This window comes from Plecotus auritus (assembly GCF_963455305.1).
Source record: "Plecotus auritus genome assembly, chromosome: 1".
In the NCBI taxonomy this organism is placed as follows: domain Eukaryota; kingdom Metazoa; phylum Chordata; class Mammalia; order Chiroptera; family Vespertilionidae; genus Plecotus; species Plecotus auritus.
Window position 1 is genome coordinate 181,586,196 of NC_137770.1, and position 14,768 is coordinate 181,600,963.

At 42.4% G+C, this 14,768-nt stretch overlaps 1 protein-coding gene across 2 annotated transcripts in view; it reads left to right on the forward strand.

Annotated features, from left to right (window-relative positions):
• The window catches only part of UNC5C (unc-5 netrin receptor C), a 399,186-nt gene that overhangs the window by 347,354 nt on the left and 37,064 nt on the right, over positions 1–14,768 (forward strand). For both annotated transcript variants that reach the window (XM_080644037.1, XM_080644038.1), the window contains one exon: positions 12,509–12,677. In XM_080644037.1, the coding sequence (XP_080500163.1) occupies positions 12,509–12,677 (169 nt within the window). The remainder of the gene's footprint in view (positions 1–12,508; positions 12,678–14,768) is intronic.

Consider the following 14,768-nt stretch of genomic DNA (forward strand, 5'->3'; position numbering starts at 1 on the left):
TTGACTTTATCAATCATGTCTGAGCTGAAAGAGAATTGTACAATAGAAATAATAAACCCAAAATATTGTGTCTTGAGTGCCCTGCTTCTGGCATACCCTTGTTTCCCAAGATGTATAAATGTGAATGTTTACTGCTCTTGATCTTTGAAGCTGCAGACTCTTTTGGATATCTTGAGAATGAGCAGAAGACCAGAGATCTCTTCCCAAGTAGACTTGTGGCCATATTAGCTGTAAAAATGGCCATAAACATGATCCAGAGGAACATGACCCATAGATTGATCAGAGAGACACGTGGGTAGACACAGAGACGTCAGGTTCATGTGGCCTGGCTCAAGAATACAACCTTTTTCCCATCATAGAATTCAAGGTCACAAAGAATTAGACAAACCCAAACCTGTGACTGCTACCCCCATTTCAGCCTCGCACTCTCTTCTCACCTGTAGATTCTTCTTTTTGTAACCCTTTCTTACTTATTACCAACCTCCTTCTTATGTTTACCTCCTATGAATTCTATGCTGGGCCTTTCCAGATGGAGCTAGGGTTGATTAAAAACTAGATTGAATCAAAAGGTTCCATTTCATATATGTCATAATCATAAAGATGCAGCTAATTTAAGTGAAAATAGCAAGAGGAGTTTAGAAGTCCTAAATTCAATTTTCAGTCTGGCCTCTAACAAATCATGGTATTTCTTGCTTAGTTCCCACATAAAGTGCGTGCATTCAATAGTGCTTTAGAGGCCTGACTGATGTATGCTTTCAAAGTACATACATCTTAAAATAAAAGATGTTGTTGAAATAATGATCCTTACATGTAATTTCTGCTGTTTTTCCCAAGGGGAAAGGCATCCGCTCTTTAGTCCTGAGCTCTGAATACAAAGCATTAGTGACAAATGTAGAATTGGGTTATCATTATAATACATTATACCTTTCTTTTTCCCCTCTGTCATCCTCAGAAAAACATCCACTTTTAGTCTTCTTCTTCAGTAGATGGAAAACTCTTTTATCATGCTCGCGGGTGGAGATACTGATATTTATAATCTGTAGGACCCAGAACATTTTCCCCCAGGTGGTGTGCTTTCACCTACATAAACACTAGCCTCAGAAAATAATAAAATTCCTTGAGCATTATTCATGCCTTAAATTTGAGCAACAGAAAATCACTAAAAGACTTATATTTACTCACATCAAATATTCATTTTTTTCATTCTCCAATGCAAAGTAACATCCATGGGCCCTCTGAGGCCTTCTCTTGCTGCAGCGGAAATGAAGATTAGCAAACTCCAAGATCCCTTTGTTGTTTTGTTTTTCTCCTTTCTCGAGTTCAGAGTCAAGGTTAGTGCTAAGTACTTCCATCTCTCAAGGCCATGCCAACATGGATATTTTGTTTAAACAAAAATGAGTACTGGCTGGTACTTTATCCCAAGAAGCATGCAGGTATTCACGGCCTCTTATTTTGCATCTGGTCAGCATTATCTTTAGCTGAAGATCAAGCCAGAGGAGGCCTGCTGAAGCTGAAAGATGTGTGCTCTCACCTGCCACCCACGGTTTCCCTTCCCATAGTTTAGTCGGCATCTGACCAGGATAATTGTACCTTTTAGATGAAAGAGAGAGAACACAGAAAACTGATAAAGTGACAAACTTCTGCTTTTAGGTTCCTCTGCCTTTGACTTTAAAGAAAAGGAAACAAAATCCCTCCTTGCTATGCCTACCACCTGAAGTTACATGCAGAGGGAATTATTCTATTGAATTTGGTGTACATCAAAGAAGTTCTGTTTGTCAAAATGAAGCCAGAGAAACCTCAAGATCTTTAAAAAAAAATAGGCACAAGAGACCATGAAACAAGGAACAAACACAAAAAGATAACTGTCTCCGATAAATGAGAAAGTTCCTCTTTCTGTTGTGAATCAGATGGGTTTGCTCTTGTAAAAACACAATGACAAGAATGTGTTTTAGGATATAGTCATACTACAAACATAGCTACCATTTATTCAGCATACTTTTTTAAAAAGTATGTTTTCATTGGTTTCAGAGAGAGGGAGGGAGATAGAAACATCAATGATGAGAGAGAATCATTGATTGACTGCCCCCTGCACACCCCCTACTGGCGATCAAGCCTGCAACCTAGTCATGTGCCTGAACAGGAATCAAACCGTGACCTCCTGGTTCATGGGTTGATGCTCAACCACTGAGCCACACCAGCCAGGCTATTCAGCATTCTTCTAATTTCATTTATTCCTCCCTACTACTCTGCAAGTTGTGATGAGCTCCAGTTTAAAGATGAAAAAACTAAGCTCTGGGAACTGAAGTCACGTAACCAAGGTTTCACAGTTAAGGGCTGAGAGAAAGCAGGATTCACACTCGGGTTATCTCACCGCAAAGCTCTCGGCTCGCTCTCACATGCCATCAGTCCTCCATCTCACCAGTGCAAAAGCCACACCTCAGCCTTCTTATCTAGTGCACGCTGGACCACAGTTTCTTCCTATTGCTCACTGCAGACCCTCTATCCTCACATGATATGAGAGACAACTTCTAGCAGAGGAGACTCTGTGAGAACATTAGGAGCTATGAATGTTACTTTAAGGCATTGATGGGAAATTCGGATTACTTTTCTCTATTTTCCTTCTCTCTCATTCCCTTTATTGCATCCAGAACTGGCTGTTTTTCCAGCTGCTTCCCATCTAGCTGGTCATCGGCCCCTGTGAACTGTCTAAAGGGAAGCCTGAACTTAATTGCATGTGGCACAGTGAATGTGATGAGAGGGGCCTTATAATTACTGAGTATGCGCTAAGGAAGCACGGATGGCACATGAGCAGCCCAAGTGAGCTGCAGAGATGGGACAAGCTGTCTCTGACCAAAAGGGAGCAGAGCTGCAAGGCTGTGCCCGGGAACCCTACCTCCCCGGCCTTATGGGTCTCTGAAGGGGCTGCAAAGCCTCTTTCTCCCCCCGTGGATACAATTTCCACAATTAAATGGCACTCACATGGGCCTTTTGCCTTGTTTCCAGTAGCAGCTTAAAAAAAATGAGCGTCAGACAGAAATTTTACCCATTGTCATCGCTTATCGAAAAACCATTTGAATTGAAGATATGAACATTACTTTTCCCTTTCTTTGTATTCTCTACTTGCCTAGCAGTTTTCTCAAAATACTAAAAAAAATCTATTTAGACATTTCAACTATAAAGGTAAATAGAACTTTTTTAATAAACTGTAGAGGAGGCCATGGAAGGGTTTTGAGTAACCAAGTGATACAGGAATAGCAATGCTTTTTAAACATTATCTGGCAAATGGTGTGTGAGATGAATTGGTAGAGGGAACAGAAAGACACCTTGGAAGGCTGGGTGCCTGATTAGGCCGTGGCGATATTCTTGGTGTGAGGGGAGAGGGGACAGAGCCAAGGTCAAGTCTGGAGAATGGAAAGTGAAGTATATCTCAGAAGAAAAAGTATTGCACAACTGGTTAGAAGTGATGCCAAACACAAAGAACACAGACTGAGGTACCAAGCCTTGGGCACTGTGAGAACTGTGAGAGCAATGAGAGAGGTCAGAAGCAGCAACTAGTTCAAGCAGAGAAAGGACAGTTTCTGAGTTAAATGGGCCCAGGGTGTGTGAGTGCTGGGATCTGGGATTCCTGCTAGAGATGCAGATGGCAAGTCACCAGTGAGCGGGTCCTCCCAGGGGAAAGATGCAGAAGCAGAAAGAAGAGAACTGGGGAACAAACTCTGGGAAGTATTCCTATTTACAGTTCGGGTTTGATGAGTGAAACTAAATAGAACATGAAAGGATAAGGCGGATAAAGAATTTGCATTGGTCATGGTCCTTAGCATATAGTGGCCCCCTCAAATTAATGTTTTAAATGAAAGAATGAATGTTTGTGTCATGGGGGGGGGGGGGGAATCAAATGTAAAGAGAGTTTCAAGATGGAGGAAATGGTTGATAGAGGTGTTATTAAAATCTTATATAATAAAAGGCTAATATGCAAATCAATGGAATGGCGGAACAACCAGTCACTATGACACGCACTGACCACGAGGGGGCAGACGCTCAACTCAGGAGCTGCCCCCTGATGGTCAGTGCACTCACACAGCGGGACCGCCGCTCAGCCAGAAGCCGGGTTCACAGCTGGCGATCACAGAGGCGGTGGTGGGAGCCTCTCCAGCCTCTGCAGCAGTGCTAAGGACCCCTCAGGGGATGTCCAACTGCCGGTTTAGGCCCACTCCTAAGCCGGCAGTTGGACATCCCCCAAGGGGTCCCAGAGGGTGTAGGCCGGGCTGAGGGATCCCCCCTCCCCAGTGCACGAATGCCATGCACTGGGCCTCTAGTTAAAATATAAAGAAAGAATAATAATTTAAAAACTATTAGATTTGTCAACTAGAGGACATTGATGGTCTTTAGGCACTTTTTTAAAGGATGAAATCCCAGGAGGAAGAGTTTAAGGTGCAAGTTAGTGGTGAAGCAATTAAAACTATACTAATAAAAGGGTAATATGCTAATTAGACCGGACATCTTCTGGACATCCTTCCGGACAAAGCCACGGTGGCACAGGCCAAGGCAGAGGCAGTTAGGGGCAATCAGGCCGGCAGGGGAGAGCAGTTAGGGGGCAATCAGGCTGGCAGAGGAGGGCAGTTAAGGTGCGATCAGGCCAGCAGGGGAGCAGTTAGGGGCATCAGGCCAGTAGGCAGAGGTGATTATAGGTGATCAGGTAGGCAGGCAGGCAGGCAAGCAGTTAGGAGCCAGCAGTCCCAGATTGCGAGAGGGATGTCTGACTGACGGTGTAGGCCCTATCCCACTGGATCGGGCCTAAACCGGCAGTCAGACATCCCCCGAGGGGTCCTGGATTAGAGAGGGTGCAGGCTGGGCTGAAGGAGACCCCCCCCCCCCATAGTTCCAGTGCCATTAGTAACAGTACTCTTTCTACTCACAAAGGTTTGTGTAGTAAATTTATAAATACTCTAAAGAATCCTGATGGAGGTTTTCCAAATCTAACACCAATGTCTAAATTTACATAAAGATTACAAATAAGGAGTTGTAAATTTAATTTTCTAAACCAGAAATTAGCAAATTATATCCATGAATCAAATCTAGCCCATCACCTAATTTTGTATTATTGCCCAAAATCTAAGAGTGATTTTTACTTAGTTACATTTTAAATGGCTATACAAGCACCTATGTAATATTGTCGATGTTGGCCCACAAAGACTGAAATCTCCACTGTCTGACTCCTTAAGAGAAAGTTTGCCTACCAATGTTTTAAACAATCTATACTAATAAAAGGGTAATATACTAATTAGACCAGACATCTTCCGGACATCTTCCAGACATCCTTCCGGACAAAGCCACAGTGGCCAGGGATGAGGCAGAGGTGGGTAGGGGCGATCAGGCCAGCAGTGGGGGAGCAGTTAGGAGGCTATCAGGCTGGCAGGGGGGAGCAGTTAGGGTGTGATCAGGCTGGCAGGAGAGAGCAGTTAGGGGGTGATCAGGCCAGGAGGGGAGTAGTTAGGGGCATCAGGCCGGCAGGCAGAGGCAGTTGGGGTCAATCAGGCAGGCAGGCAGGCGAGCGGTTAGGAGCCAGCGGTCCCGGATTGTGAGAGGGATGTCCAACTGCAGATCAGGCCTACACCAGCAGTTAGACATCCCCTGAGGGGTCCTGGATTGGAGAGGGTGCAAGCCGGGCTGAGGGACCACCCCCCTGCACATGAATTTCATGTACTGGGCCTCTAGTCTATATATAAATATAAAAGACTTATATGCAAAATGTCCCCTTAAGAGTTCGACCATCACTCGCTATGATGTGCACTGACCACCAGAGGGCAGCATGGAATGAAAGAAGGTCCTGACCAGCAGCTGACAGCCAGGGAAGGAAGGCCCCTGCCAGCAGCCAGAAGGCCCTGATCAGCCCTGATTGCTGGCCAGGCCTAGGGACCCTACCCATGCACAAATTTCATGCACCGGGCCTCTAGTCATATATATTTACTGAATATAAATAATAATGTGTTAGGACAGTGGTCGGCAAACCGCGGCTCGTGAGCCACATGCGGCTCGTGAGCCACGGTTTACCGCTCTGTTGACTAATGAGTTTGCCGACCACTGTGTTAGGATAGTGAGCCAAAAATCCCTTATGTAGGTAAGTATATTGCAGGAAGTTTTCATTCATTTTAACATATAGTCTGGAACTTTGTAAACAGTTGACATTATTACTTCTCAGTGGAACTCAAGATATTCTCCTTTTAAGTAGTGCCCTAAATTCTTCCTTTGAAGGAACAGCTCTAAAGAAACTAAAGGTACAGGGGGAAGGGAGACGAGGCCAGGTAAACTTAAGTCTTATTCTCTTACTGTTCTCTGCAGTGTGTATTTATTGAAATCCTACTTATAAAGAAATGATTCAAGGTGATTTATGAAAACTGTTTTTTCAATGGGAGAAAAATTGTTTAATAAGTGGATGAAAAAATGGGAAAAGTAAAATTTAAAAAGATAAGATAAAGTCAGATAAGAGTTAAAATATAAAATGTTCCCAGCATATTTCTGATAACAGGTCTAGGTCTTAGATTTACTGTTTCAAAGCTTTCACGAGGGGGACGTGGTAAGTTGGAAGATCCATGTGTCCATGAGGAAAAAAATGTTCCCGGGAGAAGCTCAGTGTCTGTGGTTCCTCCCAAATGAGACGTTTTATTAATACAATGAACAACATCCTTATAATAGAAACAGCAATGAGTTTCATAGGGCTGCTTGTTAGTGCCCCTCAATGTAAGTGGATGGTATAAGGTCCAAGTATAAATAAAGTGAAACAATTACACAAGGATTTAGTAATTCAGTCCAGGGCACAATACTTAGCTGTTCTTTCTTAAACTGGGGATAGATTTAGGTTAGGGAATTGGTGACACTCCCTTTAGAATAACTTGCATAAATATTTTTTTTAATTTTTTTTTGTTGTTAATTCTCAGCTGAGGGAGAAAGAGAGACAGAGAGAGAGAAACATCAATGTGACAAAGACACATTGATTGGTTGCCTCCTGCAAGGCCCAGACCAGGGCCAGGAATTGAGCCTGCAACCGAGGTACGTGCCCTTGACCAGAATCAGACCTGGGACCCTTCAATCCATGGGCTGACGTCCTATCCACTGAGCCAAACCACATAAGGCTACAATGTTTTTTTTCCTCTATTGAGCTTTTGATAGCAAGAGAGGTAGATATTCCCCGTCAGATGCCTAGAGTTTAAATATTTCAAGTTGCCAGTTATATGTGAAACGGCTGTAAAAGGCAGCTGAGCCTAGGGTTGGATTGTCACCCTGGAGGACCTGACAAAAGACATGCCTGTTACTAGGAGGCATCTGGGCCCACACAGAGTTGGATGGAGACAGCTTCTTTTCAATAAGCAGCTCTGAACCTGCTCTAGCAAACAGGCAAACAAATTTCTCCAGGCCCTAAACCCAGATGAGCAACCCCAAATACACCATTAGGTGAAAGAAACCAAACGATTTTGTTTGCATTCTAGCTTTGCCTGTGACTAGTGCAGCCTTAGGCGGGTGTGTTAATATCTCCAGGTTTCCGTTTCCTCTTCTGGAAAAAGAGGTAACATAAATCCTTATCCTAACCACCTTGCAGGTGTGCCATGAGCAGCAAATGCAGTCGCTCTTGTGAAAGTTTTGTAAATGATGCTCTTCTGTGCAAGAGAGGTTCCCCTCACTGATAGCAGCAGGCAAAGTATGAGAAGCCCTCTGACAGGAAATGGGAACGCCTGTCTCACAGCTTGGTACTGGAGGTCTCAGAACCCACCCAGCGTTACCGTGATGTTGTCGTTATTGGGCTTTGAAAAGCCTGTAAAAGTTTAACCGGTGTTCATTACTGAAATTCTACTTAATTGCTGCTTCTGCAGCTAATTTTTGCTTTGTGTTCATTTCCATATCATCTGCAATGAATATTTACTCAATGTTTGCTTAAATAGCTTACGTAACATGAGATATAAAAGAGTCAAACCCTTCTCTGCAAACATATGAATCAGACCTGTTTATGTTTATTTTCTACTATTTTTGTGTAATGGATTTTAATATCATCTCTTTATATAAATTTTAAAAAAATGTAAATTTAAACACTCTGACCTTTGGTAAATCTTAACAGTTGGTCCCTAAGTCGCTCCTGTAAGTGTTTGCAAATGTTTCCAATTTCAACACTATTTTCATCTTGAAAACACACACAAAAAAATTTCTATCATTATTGCTTCTTTGTTTTTCATTCCCTGTTATGAATTTCACTTCACCACTTCCCTATTCATTACATTCTTGCACCTCACTGGGTTAATAAATTCTTTTGACACCTACTGCCCCTTCCTCTTCTTGCTATCCATCCCCTAAGGATGGCGCCCATCAATATTGCATGCCAGGGCTATGCTTGGAGAGAGCAGGTCTGACAGCTCCCTGGGCCAGCAGGGAGTCTTCTCCCTTCTGTTCCAACTCAGTGATGAGAAGAACCCCTCCTCCTTCTGCCTCAAGCACCTGCTGCTAACAGCAGACTGAGGGACAGCTGTTTCCAATCCTCACTTGTATTGCAAGGACCACTTGAAATGGTTTCCACTTTAGTTTCCTTCCCTAGAAGTTTAATACTCCATAGACACATACAACAGTATGGTGATTACCAGAGGGAAAGAGGGTTTGTGGGAGGTAGTAAGGGGTATGGGGGGGGAGGGGCAGGGGGGATAAATGGTGACAGAAGGAAACTTGAGTGGGGTGGTGAACACACAACACAATATACAGATGATGTATTATAGAATTGTACACCTGAAACCTATATAATTTTATTAACCAATGTCAACCCCAATAAATTCAATTTAAAAATTAAATTACATAAAATATATTTTTAGAAAAGTTTAATGCTCAAGGTATAATTGCAACTAAAAGGTAAGAGTAGTGCTTAGGAAAATGCAATCATTGCTTTCCCGTCACCACTGTCTCTGGTAGGAAAAGTCAAATGTTAAAAAGCTCCGGGCAGATAGTGTAATATTAACTATGACACAATAAAAGCAAAACTTCACTCATGATCAAAGAGGATGAATTTCAGATTGGAAGGAAGGAGGGAAAACTAGGTTAAGAGGAAATGAAAATGAAGGGGCAAAGGAGATGGTAATGAGTTCTTAAGCTGCCAATAACCTTAAAAGTCCAAATATAAGTACATTTCCAAGTACTTTGATAACTTTAGATTTAATAAAACTGTGTTGTTATTAAGCGAGAATAGAGATGATATTAAAAGACTAAAAGGAGTCAAAAATTGTTTTGATTTCCTAAATGGAAGGGGGAGAGGGAAGCCATAGGTTGGCGAGATGCTAGTAAAATTTTAGAACGAGAGTAGAAGCAGTGACAGCCAAGTTTTATTAAGGGAAAATATGCCAAATTTTAATTGGGTTCTCAGAACTTATAAAAATAATTGTCAAGAACTAAGGAATCTCTGAGATTTAACCTTATTTGTGAGCTACCAAGCAGACTGCCCGTCTTGTAGACGCTGACACATGGCACAAAAATGCTAGTCAGGGACGAAGTGCACTCATTACTCAACGACAGCGCCATCCAGAGTATTCTCATTTTTGTGCCAGTTTCCTGAGCCCAGGTGCTACAGGAGTGATGCAAAGAGGGATAAACAGCATCTACACACCCGGTGGTTGCCTCTCAGGAAAGCACTCCTGGGCTTAGGAAACCTGAGTCTTTTATCATGAGAAGTAGGCATGTCTACCATGTACTCCAGCTGTGAGCACTGTCTTATCTTCCAAGGTGTGTGCTATGCAACTGCTTTGCAAAGACAGGAACGTGCCAAAAAAACATGAGAGCTCCATGGAGAATTTTCTTCCAACAGTATTAAAAAAATAGTAACAACTGCTGCCACTCACTGAGTGTTAAATGAGGCCATAGAGATAAGTTAACTTCTAGATTATGTGGTATTTAATATATGAACCACAAGTAAAGAGTAGAGAAAAATCCATATGAAGTGCCCATTGCCATTATAAAGAAATGTGATATGTCCCTGCAATATCCACATGAATGAAATGGAAAGAGGTGAACGAGACAATGTACATTTTAATGGGTTTATATTTGGCTGAACTAAATAACTCAGAGTATTGATGTCAGACCGGAGAGACATCTCAAGTGGTACCCTTGAAAAGGTCTCTGTCTCTTGCCCTATTCTTGTATTACAATGTTATCAGTGATTGGAATGAGAACATAAGTGGCAGGCATATCAGATTTATGGAGGATGAAAGACTGAGTGAGACAGCCAATATTTGGAGGAAAGACATAGCATTAAGAAATAGATGTCCTGAAATTTTGCCTGAAACTATTAAGGTGAAATTAAAGAGCTAAATATAGATGTCTGTACATAGGTTCAAAAGCCATCATCATTGCAAACACATAACTGTAGAGACTTAGCCCAAGAGCCTTTCATGTTAGAAATACATGATTGGTTAGTTGAACAAATTACTCAAACTTCTTGGGGATTTATTGCCTCATTTTATACAGAAGATGCTTAACCATATTATCATATTATATCCATCTTCCTATCAAACTCAAGCAAGCTAAAATATTTATAAATAATTACTTGATTGAGAATAACCTAAGGCAATGATTTTGTGAGGTACTGATAAAACTACATATTCCAAAACCCAGACAATAGTAGTAACCCTGTACTGTCTACTTGAACACTACATTCATTTTAAGATGACCCACTTTAGTGAAGATATTGAAACACTGATAGACATCTATATGAAAGGAAGATAGAAATATAGGGAGAGATTGGGAAACCGTGATTTTCTAGCTTAAGTTTAAAACATTAAAGAATTGAGATAATGTTTGCTCTGAAATACAGAAGACTTTTTAGAGACATAATAACAATCTCTAAATATTTGAAAGGCTTTCATGCCACAGTAGAAAGAAAGCAGGTCAAGGATTTATTTAGAGTGTCAGGAAGGGAGATTGTGTTCATTCTAAATAAGAATGTGTTGTATATGTAAGCTGATAATAGATGAAATGAGCCTCAGCAGTCATGGACTACAATTTTTGATGTGTCAAAGCACTAACCAGCCCTGGCCAGGTAGCACAGTTGGTTATAGTGTCATCCTGATGCACCAGGGTTGTGGGTTCAATCTCTAGTTGGGGTGGATACAGGAGGCAACTAATGGGTGCATGGATGGGTGGAGTAGCAGATAGATGTCTCTCTCTTTCTCTCTCTCTCTCTCTCTCTCTCTCTCTCTCTCTCTCTCTCTCCTCCACCACCCCCCCCCTCTCTCTCCCTCACTTCCTCTCTTTCTCTAAAATGAATGGATTAAGACACTTTGGGAGGGGGGCGGGGGCAGGTAAAGGCATGTACTGGGGGGGAGGGGAGGCCAGGGGGAGGTCAATGGGGAAAAAAAAAAAGGGGACATATGTACTACTATTTGTAATACTTCAAACAAACAAACAAACAATAAATAAATAAATGAAAAATAATAAAACCAATGGATTAAAAAAATTGAAAAACTAAAAACCACATGTCAGCTATTATAGAGAGGCTCCTGCTTTGGACAGAAGATGGTACTTATTGATCCCAAGGGCCCTTCCTCCTCTAACATTATATGAGCCAATGATTTCTTAAGCCACATTATCTGACGGAGTAATATTGAGAACTGTTGTTGAGAAGACATTGGTCTTAGTCCCAGCTGTAGCACTGTGGGTTGTGAGAATTTGGGCAATCCACTCAACATCTTGGGATGACATCTTCACGTGCCAGCTGATAACTTGGGTTAATTTATCCATTTGTTTGTTGATTACAATCTTGTTGGAGAAAAGATTTAAGGCAATTAAAAAAGAGAGATGTGAAATAAAGATCTTGGATCTTGAAGGGTTTGTGTGTTTTTTTTCTTCTATTTAGGCTCTCATAGTATGAAGTATACAAGGAGAGAGATTTCATTTTACTGTAGAAATACAATTCTGTAGTCTGTCTGGTCACTTTTGAAAGAATGAATTTGCTGTTCTAGCCTGAATTGTTCCCGAAAATCATTTGGAGGAAGTTTAGCTCTAGGGTGTCCTTGTTTTCAAGTGATATTTTTTGAAGTATTTTTTCAAATTAGGTCCCCAAAACACTAAAGTACTTAAAACCCTATGAGGCCAATGGCAAGTGTTACCAGAAAGCATGGTTATGTAACCTCCTAAGCACTGTTTCTTCTCATTCCATCCTGAAATTATCTGTACATGAATTTCAAAGGAAGTCTCCAAAGGCAGACCTGTATCTGAGGGAAGGGGATCAAAGGGATGCTGGCAGACCCACTGTTATCATAAAGACCTCCAGTCTGGCAAGATCAAAGTCTCAGTATAAAGAGCACATCTTCCAATTTGGTTCTGCCTTAACTCCCATTTCCCCCCTCCAAAAAAAAAAAAAAAAAAAAAAAAAAAAAAAAAAAAAAAACTCCCCCCAAAATACTGTTCAATTTTAGATCTAAAATCTCAGAGTACATACACATAAATGCTATGGAAATGTCACTGATGCTGTTCTCTGCTCTCCTAGGCCACCCATGGAAGACACTCAGACTCTCCTGACCCCTGTGGTGAGCTGTGGGCCTCCAGGAGCCCTGCTGACCCGCCCAGTCATCCTCACTATGCATCACTGCGCAGACCCCAACACCGAGGACTGGAAGATACAGCTCAAGAACCAGGCAGCACAGGGACAGTGGAAGGTGAGCTGCTGTTGGGATAAAGATGGAATTCAGGAGCAATCCATGCAGATAAGCAAGACCAAGCATGGGAAGGCTTTTATTTTTGAAACAAAACGTGGATGGAATTTTATCTTACACTCAAAATGAAAGAGAGAGAACCTGGGGGAAGGGGATCAAGAGAGGGGAGAAGAGGGGAGAGAAGCAGGAAGGGGGAAAGACAGACAGACTGTTTATTGAATGCTTTATCTATTGACTGGTAGACACAGAAAATTATGGTCAAGCATGAGCTAGCTCATAGGGAAAGTGCACTTAGAAATCTTACACATTTTGGAATATACATACTGTATCTTGGGAAGGGAAACTTATTTATATACACTTTGATTTTAAAGTCAGTGTTTATTAACATACAGTTCACTTTCAAAATGGAAAAGAATCTACAGAAATGAATAAATTATTTTTAATCAATGCCTATTTTCAAACTGATGACCGTTCTGATCCAGGCACTGTTGATAATGCAAAGCAATGGAATCACAAACATCAAGCATCATTTTGTTCCGTATTTGTGTGTCCTCAATTGATCAGCTGTTGCCAGTTTTATACCGTAAACATTATCTTTTATGTGTCCCCATAAAAAAAATCTAGTGCATAAATTTTCTTTGTTCAAAGCTTAGTCTGGCTTCACCCATTATTTAAATCAGTTAAACCTGAAAAGGAGTGAAAATTAAGTGAGTTATCAGCTGTTAAAATGTGTATACATTTTTGGGGATACTTTGTGTCCCCAGAAAGGTATACACACTTTGAATAATTATAAAGGTAGTGTTTGAACTTCAACTACATTTTTAAACTTCCAGTAGCATGTTAAGATGAATTTCCTTTGTTCAAAGCTTACTCTTGACTAAAAAGAAAAAAAACTTCAATTGAGCTATCAGCTATTAAAGTGTGTATACATGTTTTGGTGAATATATATAAACTAGAGGCCCGGTGCACAAAATTTGTGCATGTGGGGCGGTGTCCCTCAGCCCAGTCTGCACCCTCTCCAATCTGGGACCCCTCGAGGGATGTCCGACTGCCCTCTCACAATCCAGGACTGCTGGCTCCCAACTGCTTGCCTGCCTGCCTTCTTGATTGCCCCTAACCACTTCTGCCTGCCAGCCTGATCACCCCCTAAACACTCCCCTGCCAGCCTGATTGATGCCTAACTGCTCCCCTGCCAGCCTGTTTGTCCCTAACTGCCCTCCCCTGCAGGCCTGGTCCCCTCCAACTGCTCTCCCCTGCAGGCCTGGGTCCCCCCCAACTTCCCTCCTCTGCCAACCTGGTCACCCCTAACTGCCCTCCCCTGCAGGCTTGATCGCCCACAACTGCCCTCCCTTGCAGGCCTGGTCCCTCCTAACTGCCCTCCTCTGCTGGCCATCTTGTGGTGGCCATCTTGTGTCCACATGGGGGCAGCCATCTTTGACCACATGGGGGCAGCAATCTTGTGTGTTGGAGTGATGGTCAATCTGCATATTACTCTTTTATTAGATAGGATAGAGGCCTGATGCATGGGTAGGGGCCGGCTCGTTTGCCCTGAAGGGTGTCCCGGATCAGGGTGGGGGTTCCCTTGGGGCATGGGGCAGCCTGGGCGAGGGGCCTGTGGTGGTTTGCAGGGTGGCCACACCCCCCGGCGACCCAAGCGGAGGCCCTGGTATCTGGGATTTATTTATCTTCTACAATTGAAACTTTGTAGCCTGGAGCGGAGCCAAGTCTTCTGCTTGCTCTGTGGCGGCAGCCATTTTTGGGGGGATTTATGTATCTTCTATCATTGAAACTTTGTAGCCTTGAGTGGAGGCCTAGGCCCGCCAGGGTGTGCGGAAAGCTTGGCTTACTCCATTGCCGGAGAAACCCAAGCCTCCTGCTCGCTCCATGGCCACAGCCATCTTGGTTGGGTTAATTTGCATACTTGCTCCTGATTGGCTGGTGGGCATGGCTTGTGGGTGTAGCAGCATGATGGTTAATTTGCATATTACTCTTTTAGTAGATAGGATTTTAAATTTACCAGTAAAGAAACATTGCACCTAGCTCAGAAAATGTTTGGCTCTTACAGAAACAGTCTTCTAAGCGCCACTAGAATGA